This window comes from Helianthus annuus, chromosome 17 (genome assembly GCF_002127325.2).
Source record: "Helianthus annuus cultivar XRQ/B chromosome 17, HanXRQr2.0-SUNRISE, whole genome shotgun sequence".
NCBI lineage: Eukaryota > Viridiplantae > Streptophyta > Magnoliopsida > Asterales > Asteraceae > Helianthus > Helianthus annuus.
In genome coordinates this window covers 60,878,043-60,898,894 of record NC_035449.2, presented here as the reverse complement: position 1 = coordinate 60,898,894, position 20,852 = coordinate 60,878,043, and the positions used below count along the sequence as shown (strand labels likewise).

At 36.8% G+C, this 20,852-nt stretch overlaps 4 protein-coding genes across 5 annotated transcripts; 2 read left to right on the top strand and 2 right to left on the bottom strand.

Moving 5' to 3' along the window:
* Positions 1-6,627: 6,627 nt before the first annotated feature.
* Positions 6,628-7,596, bottom strand: LOC118489302. Its single transcript, XM_035987121.1, has 3 exons — positions 7,477-7,596; positions 7,324-7,396; positions 6,628-7,245 (listed from the first exon to the last, which is right to left on the bottom strand). Exons 1-3 carry the CDS (start codon positions 7,534-7,536, stop codon positions 6,731-6,733), a joined length of 648 nt encoding a protein of 215 aa, XP_035843014.1. The 5' UTR covers positions 7,537-7,596; the 3' UTR covers positions 6,628-6,730.
* Positions 7,597-8,857: 1,261 nt separating this feature from the next.
* LOC110921505 (protein FLX-like 3) lies at positions 8,858-10,547 on the top strand. Of its 2 annotated transcripts, none has more exons than XM_022165843.2 (4): positions 8,858-8,972; positions 9,377-9,891; positions 9,964-10,097; positions 10,170-10,547. In XM_022165843.2, the coding sequence occupies exons 2-4, from the start codon at positions 9,392-9,394 to the stop codon at positions 10,289-10,291; spliced, it is 756 nt and encodes a 251-aa protein (XP_022021535.1). In that variant the 5' UTR covers positions 8,858-8,972; positions 9,377-9,391; the 3' UTR covers positions 10,292-10,547. The 2 variants fall into 2 exon arrangements, with proteins under 2 accessions (XP_022021535.1, XP_022021534.1); XM_022165842.2 differs by lacking the exon at positions 8,858-8,972 and adding an exon at positions 9,056-9,175.
* A 2,456-nt stretch (positions 10,548-13,003) lies between these two features.
* LOC110920834 (tetraketide alpha-pyrone reductase 2) lies at positions 13,004-15,304 on the top strand. The gene is made up of 5 exons (XM_022165034.2): positions 13,004-13,818; positions 13,983-14,155; positions 14,230-14,418; positions 14,520-14,872; positions 14,965-15,304. The coding sequence occupies exons 1-5, from the start codon at positions 13,713-13,715 to the stop codon at positions 15,104-15,106; spliced, it is 963 nt and encodes a 320-aa protein (XP_022020726.1). The 5' UTR covers positions 13,004-13,712; the 3' UTR covers positions 15,107-15,304.
* Positions 15,305-15,704: 400 nt separating this feature from the next.
* Positions 15,705-16,487, bottom strand: LOC110924314 (ethylene-responsive transcription factor ERF117). The gene has a single exon (XM_022168337.1). The coding sequence runs from the start codon at positions 16,485-16,487 to the stop codon at positions 15,705-15,707; it is 783 nt and encodes a 260-aa protein (XP_022024029.1).
* Positions 16,488-20,852: the final 4,365 nt, after the last annotated feature.

The window sequence follows — 20,852 nt, the reverse complement described above, 5'->3', positions numbered from 1 at the left end:
GCGAGGATCGAGATTGAGACGTTGGGCAACGGTCGAATTTAAAAAAAAATTCAATTTTAACCAATATATATAACTAACTTAATCTAATTTTTTACCACACCCATTCTCAAACTCACTCTAAAAATCTATCAAATACAACACAAAGCCAAACCGATCAATGGAGAACCAACCCCGCGAAGCCAAGAAAAAATCTAAGGGACGCGGCTCGCAACCGTCTCGTGGTGGTTCGAGCGGTGCAAGTGCACAACCACAACCCCCTTCAGATATACTTCACAACCTCCGTTTTTTTTTTTCCAACAACCTTCACACCCCTCCTTTTACAACACCCAACCACCCAACCTTCAACCCACTTTCGGCTATTTTCAAAATTTGTTATCAATGGATGATGAACAAAATAAACTTTTTCAACGGCCTATACCAACAAGCGGTAAAAATTATATTTTTTAACGTTGTATATTTTTTAATTTTGTTTACTAAGTTCATATTTTTTTAACACTTATTATTTTATAATATGTAGGATCGCACACGAGGAAGCGGGTGTAGCGATCTCAACGTGATGAAAGTCGCTTTAAAGGAATTTAAAGATAGATATCCGAACGGTTTTCAACATGTTGAGGCATGGGAGGTCGTTCGAAAACACGACAAATGGGCCCAAGTCCCATTGTTGGGTGAGGAAGGGGAAGGTTCGGCACAAAAAAAGAAAGCCCGTTGACGTGGACCCTTCCATACCCGATATGAACAAAGACCCCTCGCCACAAAGAACACAACGGCGAGACAAGCGTCAAGCGACATCGTCCGAGGGCTCGGCCGAGTTGGCGGCACAATTCAAAGAGTACACCGCCATGAAAGAAGCGAAGCACGCGATGGAATTGGAGGCGATTGAATTGAGGAAGAAAAGAAAGTCGGAGGCTCGCGAGCTCATAACGGAACAACGCGAGACGATGAGAAACTACGCGTATGATCGAGATATGAAAACATTCCTCAAGCCGCACGACGATGCTCCGCAGGAAATGTTTCCGTTCATCCTCGCCCGAAAGCGCGACATCGCTAACAAGTACGGGTGGCCGTGCAATTTCTAAAATTTTTATTTTCTAGTTTGAATGTAATTTTTATTTTCTAGTTTGAATGTAATTTTTATTTTCTAGTTTGAATGTAATTTTTATTTTTATTTTCTAGTTTGAAATGTCTTTTATTAAATTTTATAGAATTTTTATTAATATTTTCTTAATTTATAAACATGCATAATTACAACAAATAAAAAAACAAAAAAGAAAAAAGCAAGTCCCCTAAAAGAGGAGTGCCGCCATCAAATTGAGGGTGTAAGGGGAGTTTAAGAGGGGAGTTGACGTGGCATAACATGATTGGGTGTGTGTAAGAGAGGGGACTCCCCTAAGAGAGGAGTGGCCCTCTCACCCTAAATAACAGAATTTTCATTTTCATTTTCATTTTCAATATCTACATTCTCAAGATGTGGTAATAGTGCTGGCCAATTATTGGCTGAAATGGACGGCTAAGGTAATAGTGCCACTCCCCTATTGGCTCAACAAATTCACGCTTTTATTCCGCTTTAAAATTACGATTTTGTCATTAGTTTAAAATTATGTTTTTACCCCAACATAAAAATAAATTACGCTCTTGCTCCCAGGTAAATTTTGTAATTTTTTCCTCGGTTCAAAATTACGATTTTGCCCCGTTTAAATTTACACTTTTGCAATTAGTTTTTTTCCCTTAAAATACGATTTTGCCATCAGTTCAAAAATTATGTTTTTACGCCCACTTAAATATAAATTAACGCTTTTGCTCCCAGATAAAAATTTCAATTTTACCCTCGGATCAAAATTATTATTTTGCCGCGTTTAAATTTACAGATTTGCCATACGGTTTTTTTCTCATAGCTACATTATGATTTTGGCCTCAACTTAAATTTACATTTTCACCATCGTTTTTGTTTGTTTTCCTGGTTAAATTACAATTTTGCCCCCAATGTAAAATTACAGTCATGTCGGCAGCTGCCTAGCACTCCCCCATTGGTCCATTTAATTTACGATTTTATCCCTGAACTAAATTATGATTTCGTCCCCAGTTAAAAATTACGGTTTTCCCTTTGTTTTAGTTTTTTTTTTAGCAAAACTATAAAAGTTTATTGTTTTAATTGGTTAACTCCATTTAATTTTTTCCCGTCTCAAGGAGCTGCCTAACACTCGCTCATTAGTCCTAAAAAATTACAGTTTTGCCCTGAGCCGAAATTTACGGTCTTATCATCGTTTTAGTTTTTTTCCTAGCTAAATTATAGTAGCGTTTTTTTTTTTAATTGATTGAGAATTATTCAGTCATCACCTGCTACGTGGGCGAAGCAACTACTAGTTAACTACACAAACATCAAAACTAATCTTTTTTTATATTTCTTCTAAATAAAAATGTTGTATCACAAAAGTTGTGGCAAAAATAGACACATAAGCAAATATGTGGACATTTTGTTTTTTATTCTTTTGTGATGTGTTTTTTTTTATTATTTTTTTGGTGCTTTGAAATTATATGTATATTTTTGTAACAAACTATATGCTAAAAAACCTTGTTGCAATCAAAATAAAAATAGTTGCGCTAATTTAAATAGTCATACACTTCTTAACCAAGAAAGTAGTTGCTTTCTAATCGATGTAAGGCAATTGAACTACTTGACTTTCTTGTTTAACAACTTCATCATTTGGAATTCTTGCACCAACTTTCAATCTTGATCAAACTCGGCGTCTTCATAGATTATTTGGCTTTCTCGTTCAATACGATGTTCCCTCTCTCCTCTTCCATCTCGCCTACCTTTTCAACCTCTTCAACCTATTTCGGTGATATCGTCAATTGCCTTCCTTGTTCTAGGCCTGCCTTTTTTCTTAAGTTTCTTAGGGGGATCGGGCACCTGCGGTGACCCCTTGCGGGAAGCATGTTGTCGATTAGGGGGGGGGTGCTGCCATCAAGGCGGTGAGGTAGGAGAGAGGGAGGAAATCGGTGGGAAGTCACCGAAGAGAGAGGGAGGAGTGGACCAATGAAAAATTTCTTTCTTTTTTTTTTAATAAAAACCAAGTCACCTAAGAGGGGAGTGCCGCCATCAATTTAGGGTGTTAGGAGAGTTTAAGAGGGGAGTTGACGTGGCACACGATGATTGGTTATGCGTAAAAGAGGGGATTCCCCTCTTAGGGAAGTGCCCCTTACACCCTTAGGTGTTGCAATCATGTGCTAGGGATATTTGTTTATGTACACCTAAATTTTTTAAGTATAAAAAATATATAGGACAAGAATGAAAATAAGAGAATATGTAAGCAATTATTTTCCAGGTTATTTAAACTTTTAAAAACTTCGTTCAAAATTGACATGGAGGGATTTTTTTGTGTAGAATTTGTTGGGAGACTTTTGTAGGAAAAAAACAGAAAGTATAGTGTGTTTTCTGGTATTTTCTCTAAATTAATTAAATGTCTAACTTTTTATTTAATCCGAAGTCGAAAGTATACTGGACCGGACAATTTTTATTTATAACCAAATTACCCAAAGCTTTTATAACTAAAACCGATTGATTATGAAAATATCACAGCCAAAACATTTGCTACAAATTCGAGTTTAACTCATATTCAATTGACGGAATGGCTAACTCAAACAGCCAAAGGCATCGCACAGGACCTCTAAGGACGACCCCGTGACTCCATGAAAGACGGCAATCTTCTATGTCCAAAGCTTAAAAAGGCAATCACCAAAGCTTAGGGTACAGGGTATAGGATTGGTGACTTTAGCGGGGACTTCAAGGTCCCCGATCGGTGACTATACTGGGTGAAGGAGAGTGTTCGGTGAGGAGGAGAGAGGGTGGGGAATTCGGTGAGTGTTTACCGAAAAGGGGAGAGAGTGTGATTGAGCAAAATGGTGGGTCCCAACCCCATTTAACCAATCATAATTTTTTTATTTTTTAACCTACTCAAACATCCTAGGGTGATTGACTATACCCCCTGATTGAGTGCAAAATGGGGAGTGAAATGGGGAGTTGACATGACATAATATTATTGGGTAGGATTTCACTCAAACACCCTAAGGTGTTTGACTATACCCTCCACCCTTAGGCTAGTGGGTATGGTGATGGTCCATCCTTGGAGGATGATCCGCCACGTAGACGACACGTCATAGTCCTCCCAAGGATGGATCATCCTCCAAAACTATAGGGCATGGGAGGATGGTCCTAGTCATAGTCCTCCACCACTTTTATGTTTTTTTATTTTTTTTAATCTTCAACTTTATTTTAATATTTACCAAATAAAGTAACAAAATATTTTCATTAATATTAAAAAACATTACATAAACTTAAAAAAAAATTAAACTTAAAGAAATAAATTTAAAAAAAACAAAAACTTAAAAAAAATAAACTTAAAAAAAATAAACTTAAAAATATCCTAATATATTAAAATAAGCTACTAGTCTTCGTCTTCCATGTCGTGGCCGGGTTCGTTTTGAGCGTTGTTCCAAATGTACTCCACCAAGTCCGCTTGTAGGTTATGATGTGTGTACTCATTACGTAGAGCGAACATGTTCAAATCTTGTTGTTCCCCACTAACTGGAACAGAATTTCCAGTAGACGCGTTTTCGTCGTACTCGCATATCGCTCTCCCTTCGTCTTCAATGATCATGTTATGAAGGATGATACAAGCGTACATAATGTGTCGTAACCTCTTTGGTGTTTGCGAACGTGCTGGATGTTCAATGATGTGCCATTTTTTTGTAGAACACCAAAAGCCCGTTCAATATCTTTTCTCGCACCCTCTTGAAACTTCGCAAACTTTTTTCTTTTGTCGTCTGTCGGGTGCGGAATAGTTTTAATGATTGTCGAGTACGTTGGGTATATCCCATCGGCTAGGTAGTAACCTCGCCTGTATTCCACCCCTGAAACCGTAGAGCTTGTGTCTGGACCTGTACCCGCCACTACATCCTCAAATATCTGTGACTGGTATATGATGTTAAGGTCATTGAGCGAACCAGGTAGACCAAAAAAGCATGCCATATCCAGAGATCTTGTGACGCAACAGCCTCTAGAATAATAGTCGGATGTCCATGATCTCCCCTAGTATACTGACCTTGCCAGGCAACTGGGCAGTTCTGCCACGGCCAGTGCATGCGATCAATGCTCCCGAGCATTCCTGGGAAACCATGTCTCTGTTCGTGTGCTTGATATAATTTTTGAACGTCGTTTGCGTTCGGTTTCCGCAGGTATCGCTTGCTATACAATTTGACAACCCATTCGCAAAACTTGTGCAAACATCGACGTGCGGTTCTTTCAGACATCCTAATATACTCGTCTAATGCATCGGGTGCGTAACCGTACGCAAGTTGGCGAATGGCCGACGTACATTTTTGTAAATTACTGAAACCCCTTTGCCCCCTAGCGTCGTTTCGCAATGTAAAAAACGGATCAGACTGGGCCTTGTCGCCTGCAATACGTAAAAGCAGTGGACGACTCATGCGGAACCGACGTCGAAAAATCTCGGCTGGGTACACGGGTTCGTCGGCAAAATAATCGACTACTAGTTTATCGTGGCCGGCTATAAATTTAAAACGAAACATAAATGAAATTAATTATAAAATACATTTTCAAATCTATATAAAACATAAGGAAAAAAAAAGTAAAATACCTTCTTGGTCTCGGTTATATTTTGCTCGTCTAGTTAGCCGTTGGGACGACCCTTCATCAGCCGCCATGAACACCTGAGCCGCGTTCATAATCATGTTGTGCATAATACCATCCTCTTCCGAAGATGATGAATACCACGCAGACGAAAACGATGAAGACATAGAAGAAATTGAAGAAATGGAAGAAATGGGTGAAGCCATGATAATTTTTTATGGAGAGATGAGGTGGTAGCGGGTAAAAAATGGTACAAAATATGATGAGTTTTTATAAAAAGGGAAGAGTGGTAATAAAATGTGAGAGAGAATGGGTTGGTAGAGGGTGAAAAGTTATGAAAAAAATGGTTAAAGAGGTGAGTATTTATAAAAATGGAAGTGAATTGGGGTGTTTTTTAAATTATGACCGTTTTTTAATTAATATAAATTCTGAAATTAATTTTTTTTTTCAAACGGTCAATTGCAGAATGGTCCCCACATTTTTTGTCTTTTCTGCGCGTCGAGAACGTCGGTATATTGCCGTTGAGGACGGGACGTGGAGGGGCGGCACGGTGTTCCCTTCAGCGCCAATGCAGGACGGTGTGGGGACGACCCCCATACCGAGTAGCCTTAGAGCCTAATACTTAACATAGAACTCTCTTAAACTTTTATCTCATGTAAACTATCCAAGCCTAAGGCCCATAGGGTTGTTGGGCTAACAAATTACCTTTTTTTAGAGGAAACAAGTAACCCTATACTCGTATAGCATTTTATGTATCAGAATCACTTGGACAATGGACACTACCTAGAGAATGAAGCCCACTTTCAACATTTCAAGTTATAGTCATAGAGATTCATGTAATAACAGAAGATACACATGGTTCACAAAATTAGACTTCAAAGCTTAATGCTTTTATTTTAGAAGTGATCATATCAATTCTTAAACTCAATCATAGGAATATTTATTTAAAAGTGAAAATACCGGAAACACCAGTCTATTTCCTTAGAATTTATTTAAAAGTGAAAATACAGGAAACGCCTATCCATTAGTTGTAGATGCTACAAAACTTTATATTGAAGACATTATGTCTTACAATTTTAATCACATTATCTTGCAGCATTTTGGAGCATTTTCACTTAATATTAGGTCTTCCCCAGAAGCACGAATCCTTTTTGGAATACTAAAAGAAGTTTTATCAGAACTCTTTGGTTGTTCCGCAGACGATTCCTCTGAATTCTTTGGTTGTTTTGCGTGATGTCCATTACAATCTTCGGCATTCCCCGAACATTCTAGATGCTTGTAGCCATAGTTACTTGCAAACCTCGGATAACCATAGTCATACCCATACGCATTCCCATATCCATACCCATAACCGTTTCCATACCCATCATAACCAGGATGTAAGTAATAGTCCCCCGCTCCGTTTGGACCATTTCCATTGTCATTCGCAGGTGGTTCAGTGTTTTCAAACAAATTGTTTGAACATTCTCCATATTGCCAATGCACCATCTCAACATTTTTTCCAGCTTCCTTCAGACATTTCAAAAGTTGGACTGGATCAATGTAACCCGAAATATTAACCGACCCGTCATCCCCCATTCTGAAGGTAGTTACTCCTAACAACCAATAAACTTATAAAATCTTGGGTAAACACAATGATTATTAACAACTTTAAAAGTTTATAAGAAACATACCTTGAACACTTTTCAACACACTTTTAACTGTATCTTGCCATGACTTTTTAACATTCACCTTGATGGTAAAGTTCTGAAACAACAAGAGCAAAACATATTAGAACAACATATGATTTCATAAATAGGTTGTTTATGTTAAGCTTATTGTACAACCGTGAATGCAGGATATTCAATCTTTTTGGACTTGGATCTAGATCCCATGAATGTCTTCATAACTGATTTTTGCCAAGAGGATGTGTTAGTTTCCTGGTAATATGTTTTGATCAGAACTGACTATTATACTTGGAAGTAAATATGGGGTTTTGTGTGTATCATTGTAATGATCATAATTGTTTTGTGTCTATTCTAGTACTAGATAATACCTTCCATATTTTACTAAAGTTATAATTAAAAACCTTTAATACAAAATCATTTACATTTTACATTTCTAGGAAGTTTACTTGTTCTTTAAATAACATGTGGTCGTTTATAAAGTTTAAAAACAAAAGCTATTAACTAAAGCAACGTATTAGAATTGAAAAATTATATATAACACTTTCATATAATTTATTTAAAACAGTCAGTTTATATAAAAAGAATTAAAAAACTTGATTAAAGTGGTGCTGTTGTTTATTAGTACTAATATATGCTTTAAAATTTCAGGCGTTACATTTCTACTTCTACCTCCCTAATAAAGTTAATTTTTTATAAAGGGTAGAATATGTTGGTTTTGTAATTTGTAAAGAGTCTGGCTATCTCTCTTTTCCAAGTAATGTAAAGATCACTTTCAAATTAAAATATTCTGGTGTATCGAATAATCATAACTAGTAGCCGCAAAGAAAGGAACTGTTTTCTTTTTTTTTTTTTCTTTCTCTTTTTTTTTTTTTTGAACGGCAAATTTGGATCACTGACGGACCACTGGAGTATCATCATGCCACCAGCAGAACCACCCGATCATATCCATCTCCACTAGGCAATAATGCCTATACACCAATTCAGGAGGAAACCCAATAAATATGGGAAAAACTCCCTTTGTGAGAATTGAACCCATGACCTAATAGTCATAAGCCTTATCCCACTACCAAGATACCACTAGGCTATAATGCCATGGGTTCTTTCTCTTTTTTTTTTTGCAGCGGGGTCACAATAATTTAGGCATAGGAGTTGAGATAGGTCAACTACTACTAGATGGATTTTCACTTGAAGATAAAACTTTTCTTAAAGAAATAGCCAACAGTTCCTAGATGAAAAACAAATTTAAATTAACATACACAAATAAAACAATCAACACGGTTAAACAAAACAAATAAAACTATAAGCATATACCAGGGTAAAAAATATACACCTTGTTTATCTTTATCTAGTTCGATGTGAGGAGCCGTTTGATGATGTTCTATTGCAAAAATATTGGCGAATTGTCTATATTAGGTTGAGCACCTGGGCCCACAACCCAACCCATAACTTTTATAAACCACAACACAAAAACTGGCTTTTTGTTTATTTAATCCATGAAAAAATGGGCTTAGCCCAGGTTCTTAAGCCCATTAATCCAAAAAAAAAATTGAATCGCTGCTCATCTAATAAAAAAAAATAAAAGAAAAAACACCCCAGCTTCTCTTACGCAGGGTTTCTTTCACCGATTTCCTTCAAATCATCGTAGCTTTTTCAAGGTAAATTCTTGTCTTACCTACCTTACTCTTATACGTATATCTGCAACATAATAACTTATAAACACCCAAATCAATCAAAAAGTAGATTAATTTCAGTCCCCAATTATCTTTCTCATTTGAACTTTGTCTTGACTCTTGATCAAATTGTTGCTGTTGCTCGTAATCGTCAACCTTCAATCCCTTAACATCGGATCTTAATTTATGTATATATTCAGTAATCATTATTATTCTATTGCTTTTCATACTGATCCCAGCAACAATTAGGGTTTTATTTATTTATTTATTTAGCTTTTGTTTATAACTTAAAAAATGCCCCTTTTTGATTGCCGTGATTCACATATGCTTTGTATCAATAAAACATGGTAAAAAGTTGCATACTGATTACTGAGTAAATTGGTGTTCAGGTATCTTGAATCATTATGTCGGGAAGGAATCGTATGCCACGAGGGGTCCGTGACGCGCCACCGCCTGTGGTGGTGCTCCGGGGCCCACCTCACCCTGCGGTTCTTGAAGAGGAACTTGAGCTCCAGCATCATGATATACAACGGATCAGGGCGGAAAATGGACATGTGGTTGAAGAAAATGTGGTTCTTCAGAGGGAGTTGACTGCGGTCAAAGACGAAATTCATAGGTTAGGTCAGATCATTCCGAAACTGCACGCTGAAAGAGATGCACGCGCGCGTGATTTGATTGATAGAGGAAGGAAGCTCGAGGCGGAGCTTCGTGATACCGAGCCTTTGAGGGCGGATGTTAGTCATTTGAGAAATGAGGCGCAGAAGTTGAATTCGTTAAGGCAAGAGTTGTCGAATCAGGTTCAGACTCTTACTAACGATTTTAGCAGATTGAGAGCGGAGAATGAACAGGTGGCGGCTATTAAGACCGATATTGATGGGATGCGTAAAGATGTTGTGGAAATGAGGTATTATATTGATTTGATTTGATTAGTTTTGTTTTAGTTTGAGATGTTATGATATACTGCATACGCGTGTAGGAGTGATTATGAAATGTTGAAGAAAACGAACGAGGAGCATTTGATTCAAAAGGAAGCAATGGAGAAAAATCTCATCTCAATGGCGCGTGAAATTGAAAAGCTTCGAGGGGAGCAGATGAGAGCACGTGGACTAGGTAGGCCGTCTCATTCGTTCTTTATTTGTTCATTCATACGTAACGTGAAAATGTGACTTTATATGAATGCAGGTGGTGGAGGATATGGAATGTTGAGTGGAAGCCCTGATATGAGGTATCCAGGTGGCGGATACGGTGATGTGTATGGTGGCGGTTGGGGATCTTATGACCAACGAGGACCACCACATCCTTGATGTTGTCAACATGTTCTGGTGGTTGGTGGTCGGAGAGATTTCATCTCTTTCCAGTTGAAAAACTAGTCAAGTTAAAGTCAAAGCTACATTGGATGTGATGGATGTGGTTGTTAAGTATGTAATTTGGGTATGATTATTGTAGCTGATGTTTGTTAAGATGGTTGGTGGTTAAAATATAAAAATTGTTAAGTATGATAAGTCACAAAACAAACAGCAAACCTTACTACACGAATGGGTCACAAAATTAGACTTCAAAGATAATTGTTTTTATTTCATATGTTTATTTTATTTAAAAGTAAAAATACAGGAAACACCAGACCATGCTACAATACCTTAGACTGAAGACATTATGTCCTACAAATATAATCACATTATCCTGCAACATTTTGGAGCATTTTCACCTAGCATTAGGTCTTCCCCACAACTACTAATCCTTTTCGGAATACTGAAAGAGGATTTATCCGAATTCTTTGGTTGTTCCGTAGACGATTCCTCTGAATTCTTTGGTTGTTTTGCGTGATGTCCATTACAATCTTCGGCATTCCCCGAACATTCTAGATGCTTGTAGCCATAGTTCCTTGCAAACCTCGTACGACCATAGTCATACCAATATGTGTTCCCGTACCCATAACTGTTTCCATACCCATCATAACCAGGATGTAAGTAATAGTCCCTCGCTCTGTTCGGACCGTTCCCATTGTCATTCGCAGGTGGTTCAATGTTTTCAAACAAGTTGTTTGAACATTCTCCATATTGCCAATGCACCATCTCTGCATTTTTTCCAGCTTCCTTCAGACATTTCAACAGTTGGGCTGGATCAATGTAACCCGAAATATTAACCGACCCGTCATCCCCCATTCTGAAGGTAGTTACTCCTAACAACCAACAAACTTATAAAATCTTGGGAAAATAATATTATTTACAACTTTAAAATTATATAAAAACATAACTTGAACACTTTTCACTGTATCTTGCCATTACTTTTTAACATTCACCTTGATGGTGAAGTTCTGAAATAAAAACAAAAGATATTACAACATATGTTTACACAAATAGGTAGCTTATTTTATAACCGTGAATGCAGGCTATTCAATCTTTTTGGACTTGGATCTCTTGAATGCCTTCATAACTGGTTTATGCCAAGAGGGTGTTTTAGTACTAAACTATTAATAGACGATATGATCATAAAAAGGTTGTCTTAGTACTAAACTATGAATAGACGATATGATCATAAAACATTATATTTGGAAGTGAATATGGGATTTTGTGTTTTCCTTATATGATCATAATTGTTTGTTTCTATTCTAGTACTGGATTATACGTTCCAATATTTACTAAAGCTATAATTAAAAACCTTTAATTCGAAATCATCTACATTATACATGCCTATTTTATTTATTCATTGTTAAAATGTGATCGTTAAAAAAAAAAAAAAAAAAACTTTAAGACCATATGTAATGGGGCTTTATAAGGGCATGAAAGATTTTGATAATGCCCTTACATCATTACTCATGGGCATTATAGGGCATGAAAAGTGAGGGGCATGTTGGAAATATTAAAGATAATATTAAAGAGGAACATACAAGTTGGTATGTTTCCTCCATCCCACATTGGTGGAGTGAGTGAAGTTTGAGTGGTTTATAAGGGATTACCCCTTATGGGCCTCCATAGTGATAAATGGGTTGAGAAGTGGGTAAAGCCCACACGCGCGCCGAGCCGCGAGCTCGCGAATGGTCGCGTTTGAGGCGCACTTTGCACTTTGCACTTTGCACGTACGCATCGTCGCTAGGAGCTGAGGAACTTTTATTTTTAGCTAAGGTTCGGTTTCAGGTGGGTCAGATCTGTAAACCGAATGAGATGAGATAAGAAGGAGATAGAGATGGATTCGAAAACAGTGGGGGTTATCCTATAGAAAATCGAATTCGTATAATGATAATTATCCAGTTTTCGAATTCGTATAGGATATGTATACAGTATTTCGAATTCGTATAGGATTGATATATCACTCCCTATTTTTCTCATTCTCAGGTATAACCCACACCTATAAATAAAGGCTTCCTGCTACTCATTTATTTACACCAAAATTCGCAGCTATCTCTCTCTCTATTGTGTGATTCTGTTTTCGTTCCAGCTTCTGCGTTTTCTGGTTTCCATTGCTGTTGGAATACCAGATCAGTTCTGCATTAAATCCTGGGAGTTTACGCTGCAGCTCACAGCAATACGAGCGCGTAAAATCCTTTAAGGACAGGAATCATCCGTGCAGTTCAAGGCTTTCGTTCAACGATCTTCGCCAGGTTGGTTTTGATTTTCGTGTTCTTTAAATTCGTCCGACAACGGGACAGTCTCCTTCTACCTTTCTTTAATCAGTTTGCTCAAGTTGGAACAAACTGGTTGGCTGATAACTCGGTAATTAATAAAGTAATATTAATTTATTGTTGATTAATTTAATTTTCAACAGGGCATTTCTATAATAATGCCCAAAGAGAAGAAAAATAATGGAAAGTAATAAATGAAATGGGCATTAACCATTACACCTTTTTTAAAAGGGCATTATGATGATGATGTGGTGAAAAATGGCCCTTAGTGAGCATTAACCATTACCTATGGTCTAATATAGTTTTGTTTGAAAGAATCAGATAGGAAAGAAATGGGGATTTTAAGGAAGGAATTTTACTTCCTTTTAAGTTTCCTGGTAGATTGAATGAAGAGAAGGCACAGCGTGTTGTGTATAAAAAAATTCTCTTTGGTTGGTTTATCTCGACGGAATTATAGTTAAATTGATTGTGTCTATGCTAGGCTGCTAGTTCAACTGTGGCACGTTGGGTGGTGTTCTTATATTCAAATTCATAACCAGAGTGATGATTCTTGTATCTTCGGGAGTGATACATAAACTCCTCTTTAGACAATGTTGGCTGTTAAGCGGTGTTCTATTTTTCTTCATTTGCGCTGGTCTTATTCATGTGACCGTATAGCGATTATAATTTAATACACGTGATATTTAAACATTAGTTTAAGCGAGTGTTTTGGTATGTGTGTATGTAAATCAAAGAAGGGGTTGATTCCCATTCAACTTTGCAAGGCACATTGGCTTTAAGTTAACAAAACCGTTTCAATTTCTTATCATTATGTTAAGTAGTTAAGTATCATTCAAAAGATCACCCAAAGATGCACCTCATCACCAAATAGTCACCTACCAACCACCAAACGTGTAAAGTAAAATCTTTTACATGCTAACAACCAAATACTCACCTGCCCACCACCAAACTGCAAACGCTACTACACGTGATACAAGTCCTTAGCACATGACAATGCATTCCATAGTACAGCCACAAATGCATGACGTGCAACTCTTTCAACATACTTTCAATCACATGATATATAAGTGCAGGCTGCGTGTACCAGCAAACACAAACTAGGAAAAATGCCAGAGTATTGTGTGACGGGTGGTACCGGCTTCATAGCAGCTTACATCATCAAATCATTGCTCGAACAAGGTCATACTGTTCGAACCACCGTCAGGGATCCAGGTACACCATAAGGAACAAAATATTATTAAGTGAAAACAATCTCAAAGTAGAGCTATATCTTTATCTATTTTGGTTCACGGCGCACAATTTATTTATGCATGAGTACAAATATTTCGACAATTTTGATGATGGTTATGCAACAATTTCTTCTCATATTTTGCCAGAAAATGTCAAAAAAGTAGGGTACCTGCTGGAGATGAAAGGCGCTCACGAAAGACTAAAGCTTATGAAGGCTGATCTCATGGTTGACGGAAGTTTTGACCAGGCCGTAGACGGCGTTGACGGGGTTTTCCATACTGCTTCTCCTGTGATCGTTCCATACGACAAGAATCTCCAGGCAATTCCACCTTTAAAATTGCATCAATATCAAAAACGCATTTGTTAAATAAATAAAAATACTATCATTTACAGGAAACACTAATTAATCCATGCATAAAGGGAACCATGAATGTGCTGAAATCATGCAAGAAAGCTAAGAGTGTAAAAAGGGTAGTGCTGACCTCATCCTGCTCTTCGATTAGATACCGTTACGACGTCCAGCAAATTGATCCTCTTAACGAATCACACTGGAGCGATACCGAATACTGCAAACAGTACAATGTAAGGAAACACTTACTATATTAGAACTTAGAAGTTAGTGTAAAGTTAACAAGTCTTGATGATCATCATTTGAACTATTTTAAGTTGTCGATTACGTCCAGCTTTGGTACGCATATGCAAAGACAGTAGCAGAGAAAGAGGCATGGAGCGTAGCAAACGAGAGTGGGATTAATCTTGTTGTCGTAAACCCGTCGTACGTGGTGGGCCCATTGCTTGCACCACAACCAACGAGTACAATTCAAAAGATACTTGAATATGTTAACGGGTCAGTAGAAGAATACCCAAACATGGCAGTAGGATTTGTGCACATAGAAGATGTGGTGGCGGCTCATATTTTAGCAATGGAGAAAAAAGAGGCTGCGGGCAGACTCATTTGTTCAAGCACAGTGGCTCACTGGTCTGACGTCATTCAAATGCTCAAATCGAAATACCCATCTTATCCTATTGTAGACAAGTAAGCATAGATATACGGCATATCACAATTGTTCATGAGATCAAATGTAAGATGTTGCATGTTACTTACTGTATATATGTGAATACCATTAGGTGTAGCAGCCGAATCGGAGATAACAACACGCATAACATGGATAGCAGTAAGATATTACAACTGGGATTGCCTCCACTGAAAACACTCGAGAAAATGTTTGATGACTGCATCAAAAGTTTCCAAGAGAAGGGATTTCTGTGAAGTTTATCATAAATTAATTTAGAATAACAACTTCCTACGAGATCATACTGTACTTTGGTATATGTAGTCACTGAATCTTTTCTCATTTAATAACTTCCTACGGGATCATACAACGTACCATGGTGTTGGATCTACAAAGTAGAGCTCTGGTGTATAATCCAAATCAAGCTCCATATTCAGCAGTCAACGACATTGTTAGAAAATTACGTATCACTTGTGTTGTAACAAACAGTTAACAAGTATCTAAGATCAATGGTCAACTAAAAATTGAATCATTTATTAAGACCAATGTGAAAAACAAAAGAAATACAAGTCAAATACAAATTTCCAATTTGCAAATTTAAAAGAGCCCAAATTGGAAACACTAGAAGCAATGTAGACCCAAGTAATGAACAGTCATCCAGAACTCGACGACTACACGAAACATCAAATTCAAAGGAAACGAAAAAACCGAAACAAAGTCATTGCGAAAGAACGGAACACAGACCCACAAACAGTTCAGATACCATCCACTGTGGCAGAATTAAATCATGTACAAATGCTCAGCCAGCAAACGGTCATCTGATTATTCGAGTCATCGTTCATCAATGTCACTTCATCAACAAATCTTAAGGTCATCATCCAGCCTACTAAACTGGCCAAACAGTTTCCCATGGTTATCTATCACAAGCATATCAATCCCCAAACCCATCCAAGGTGGCTTCTTTTCCTCTTCTTTCGAATCCTCTGTCGAATTACCCGTTTCACCACTACTCGCCCCAACCCGACCCCCATACCCGGACCCGAATGCCAGCTTCATCGACTCAAGAGCCTTCAAAGCCTCTTCTTCCGGATCACTATCACAATCATCACAATTAACCTCAGTTTTTGGTTTCGTTACCGTAGCGTATACCGATTTACACCACGATTCCGACTTCAGTTTCGATTTCTTCCAATGCACAGGCGCTGAACCATCAACTCCGGGTCGGTTCGGGTCGGATTTTCTCGCTAAAAACTCCTGCTTCTTATCCATATACGCTTTAGAAGCTTCCTCCGCGGTATTAAACGTTCCTAACCATATCCGTTTTCTGCTAAACGGGTCACGGATCTCCGACGCCCATTTCCCCCATTTTCTTAACCTAACTCCCGCCAATTTCTTCCTCTCCGTTTGCCCTAACGAATCCTTCGGTGAATTGGAATTCGAATTCTCATTCTGATTCTGGTCGATGAGAATCTCGCAAACGATACGGCGAGTGGAGGATCGGTGATCGGATTCGTCGGAGGATGAGTCGGTGGCTTCGGGATCGGAGCAGAAGACGCGGATTTTGCGGAGGTTTTTGCCGGTGAGTTCGGTTTTGGAGGTGGAGGATCGGAATCGCTTGCTTACACGGTGGTCTGTCATGGCTGTTGAGGTGTTAGGGTTTGATGAGGTGTTGCAGAGAGATAGATACAGATGGATAGATAGATATATATGGCTGTGAAATTTGGGGATAAATGTTGTGCAAGGATTAAACTGTTTGGACCAACGGAATATTCTTCGTTGTCATGTTTGAATGATGACAGTTTGGCGTATGGATCTCATTGTTGGGCCTTCATTAGCCCAAGTTCCAATTTCTCAAAACTTAATCATAACTTCATAAGCAGGCCTGAAGATTGTACACTTTGGCGATACATGCTAGCTATCGGAACTTTTTTTTTATAAAAGGAACCGGTTTGGTTAGGGAACGAGACTATGAACTGGTAACTGAACTGATGGGTTGGGTTAGGTTAGGTTCTAATTGGTTTAGGGAAAACTGGTTTATGGTGTCATACCTCAACCAATGGTGAAAACATTGAAGTGAGACGAAAACGAGATTGCAAAAGACTTTATAAAGACTATTTGTGACAAGTATTTAATAATCAAAATTTCATTTCATTTATAAATCAGAAATGCAAAGTTTGGAAGCAAAGTACAACATCATGTAACAAAAAACAAAGAACAATACATAAATAAAATCTAAAGTGCGTTTGTAGTCGTCCTACTATATTTCTTTCAACGTATCATCATCTAGTTCCTGCAATACATATTAAAGTACATGTCAACAAATAAAGTATTGGCGAGCATACAAGTTTGAATTACTATCATAAGTATAAAAAATGGTTTAAACGAATCCACATGGCATAATCATAAACTAAGACATATCATTACATTACTAGTATGCATCTCAAATTTGTCAACCCAAAGTTTCCCACTAGTGTAATCTTGTCATCGCAACGACAAGACTGTTTTTGTATGACTTAACATGACGTCAAGAATACGGGCGTTGTGTTACTCCTATAGCGCTATACATGTTAAGGGAGGCGTGTACAAAGTTAATGACAAAGTATCGAGCAAGTAAAAATTCTAGCATGTATGAATTTCTAAGCAACACGTATTAAGCATGTATAATGGATTGTTTGTTTGTATCGAACATGTTTATATGTGATTGTGTGAGTTTAACAAATCATAAGTATTGCACCCAAAAGTGTCGAAAAATAGAAAGGGGGTCATGTACACTCACGGTTTGCAAAGCTTTCCAAAGTAAACATGAGTTGACGAGTCGTTGAAGGTGTAGCACCAAAGTTATCCTACATTGGGGAAACGAAGGTGTGTGAGTATATGGAGTTCGTAGAGAGTTTGGATTCGGAATTAATATGAAAAGTATATGTGCATGAAAGTATATCTTGTCTAGATACTCGTTTAGACACTAAGTTTTCATGTGTTTTCATGGGTCCTAACTTGCCCATTAGAATCACAAACGAGGAGTCTGGAAACGAAGATAATCTAACCTAAGTCCTTGACATCTAACCATAATCCGGTTAGTATCAAGAATTCGGTTATTAGGTATATATTATATATAATATAGTATAAGTTATAATTTCACCCATCAAGTATTATCATGTAAGTCAAGCATAGAGGTAGGATGATTTCCATCCATTAAACCTCTTTGTATGATTCACCAAAGCACAAACTAATCAACTTAGTTGATTAGTTCAGTTGGTCATGAATATAAGATTAAATTAAACTAACTAACTAAAACAACCAAGTGAGTAAAGTAGATGTGTACATCTCGAGCATGGAAAGTGTTCGAGTATGTGATGTAGCCTTGTCACTTTGTGGAAGTTGTTTTGTACCAAAACATACAAGTGAGGTACTGGAACAAGTTTGGAGAGCCAAAGCTTCCATAGTTCACACATTACTCATACACAAGTCTTCCAACATTGAAGGTTGGAAGCTTGGATGGTTTCAACACTTAGAACATTTTGGGCAGAATTTTAAAGAGGTTTTGAGCCTTATTTCTTGGTGAAAATCAACCACACACAAACCCACAACTATAAGCTTAGTTGGGAGCATGGTAGGTACAAGATTTCACCAAGTTTTCATAAAATATACAAGAAATAGGAACATGTATCAAAGCAGAATTTAAACACTACTTTGGACCTCAAATATGGTGAGGTTCCACCTTAGTTTGCCATGGAAAACTTGTGAAAACATTACTAGAGGTTATCCAAGTAGTTTGAAAGAAGAAGAAATGTGAAGAAAAGTGAGTGAAAACTCACTTAGAACACTTAAATGTTTTTTCCTTGCTTTGAGATATTTGAGAAGATTAGAGAACTTGAGAGAAGATTAGGTGTGTTGAAAGTGTTTAGAATGTGGTAGAGGCTTATATTTCTAAGTGATTAGTGTTTGGGAGTTAATAAAGGTGGAAGGTGATTGGAGGAGAAAGGAGGTGGAAAAGGGTGAAATATGATTGGCTAAAGAAAGGTGGAAGGTGATTGGAGGAGAAAGGAGGTGGAAACGAGTGAAATATAATTGGCTAAAGAAGGGTGGAAGGTGACTGGAGGAGGGAGGAGGAAGGAGGTGGAAAAGCTTTTGGTTTTGCTCACGTTTAGTCCCTACACTTTGTAACTAGGTTATTTTATGTCGTTTTCTTGTATTTTAACTTTCTTTTAGGTATCCAAATTGTATTTAAGTGTCGCTTTTGCGTATAGACACGTATTTAAAGATTGATTGCGTATATAAAAAAATATGAAAGGTAACACGTATATATATCAAATGAATTTCCATTATGATCAAAGCCTCAGATTTCAAAATTGGAAATGAACCACGAATACGCACGATTACAAGTTTCTAAAAATAGAAATGCGAATACAACTTTCTAAATATGGAAGTACAGAATTGCAGAGCGTTATGTGGTACTATGACGTCAGGTTGAGAGTGGCGGAGCTTGAACGGAAAATCCGTGAGGGCCGAACTCTCATAATCCAAATTAGTAGGGATCAAACTCTTAAAAATCCAATATTTACATTATAAAAAAGAGTTGGGATTAAATTGCAAAAGATGAAAAACTTTGGGTTAAAAGTAAAAAACCAAAGGTTCTAAATTGCAAAATTGAAGTTATTTATTAATTTTAGATAAAGATAAAGATAAAAATAAGTGATATCTATATATTGGTTATTAATTAATATTAATATTAAAAGAAATTTATTAAACAAATATAAATAAAATTTATGAGGTTGAAGAAGAGAATGTCATCTGACATTATTTAAAGTCTTTTATTATAAGTTAGATTTTTTTTTTTCATATTGAAAAAGTATGAAGAACGGGAGGTGTGAAGTTTTTTATCATCCTGGCGTCGAGCTATTTTTCCGCAGGACCTCCCCTACAGTATCGTCACCGCAGTAGAGTTTAACCACCAAGTTCGGGATGGATTGGTGTGGTTCCTCTACGTCTAGGACACCAGAATATCGAACCATGAACGAAGAAAGGCATGAGATAAAATAGTGATTGCGATGCCCCAATTCTTGACTGGGGGGGACACCAAAGGACTCATAAAAAAGAGTTGGGATTAAATTGCAAAAGATGAAAAACTTTGGGTTAAAAGTAAAAAACCAAAGGTTCTAAATTGCAAAATTGAAGTTATTTATTAATTTTAGATAAAGATAAAGATAAAAATAAGTGATATCTATATATTGGTTATTAATTAATATTAATATTAAAAGAAATTTATTAAACAAATATAAATAAAATTTATGAGGTTGAAGAAGAGAATGTCATCTGACATTATTTAAAGTCTTTTATTATAAGTTAGATTAGATATTGTCCACCCCATAAAATGTAAAATTCATTCAATTCTTATATTATGTACGTTAAAGCTAATTTAACATAAACTTAACTTTGAAGTTATAACTAAAAGGATTAATACATCAATCTATAAAATATTTCTAGTTGATAATATTGAAGAAGATAATTAACAAGAAATCATTAAATTTATATTTTATTGCTATTTAAACTTAAACTTAATTTATCAAAAACCAAAAAAATAGTATTGAAAGTTTAGGTGATGCCCCTGATTTATCAAAACCAAAAACTAGTATTGAAAGTTTAGGTGATACCCAAGTTTCTATAGATGTCACTCAATTAGAAAACCCATACTTATTTTGATTACATTTACATGTTCCAACCAAACGCCACCTACGTTAAATCACATTGCTTGTTAAAAGTGACTATTTTTTCAAGAAATATATACATTGTTTCTTTTACTTAAAGAATATAATTTAAGTTGGGACTTCCTCGAATACTAACTAATGAGTAAATTATAAGTGTTGTTAGTTGCACGTAAAGTTATATGTAGCTAGCTAGATGTAATTGAAATGTCACGAGGGGTGATTGATGTTTATATACCAACGTTAGTGTTAGAAATGTAAGTTATTTATGTCTTTGATGCACCTAATTTTTGTGTTAGGT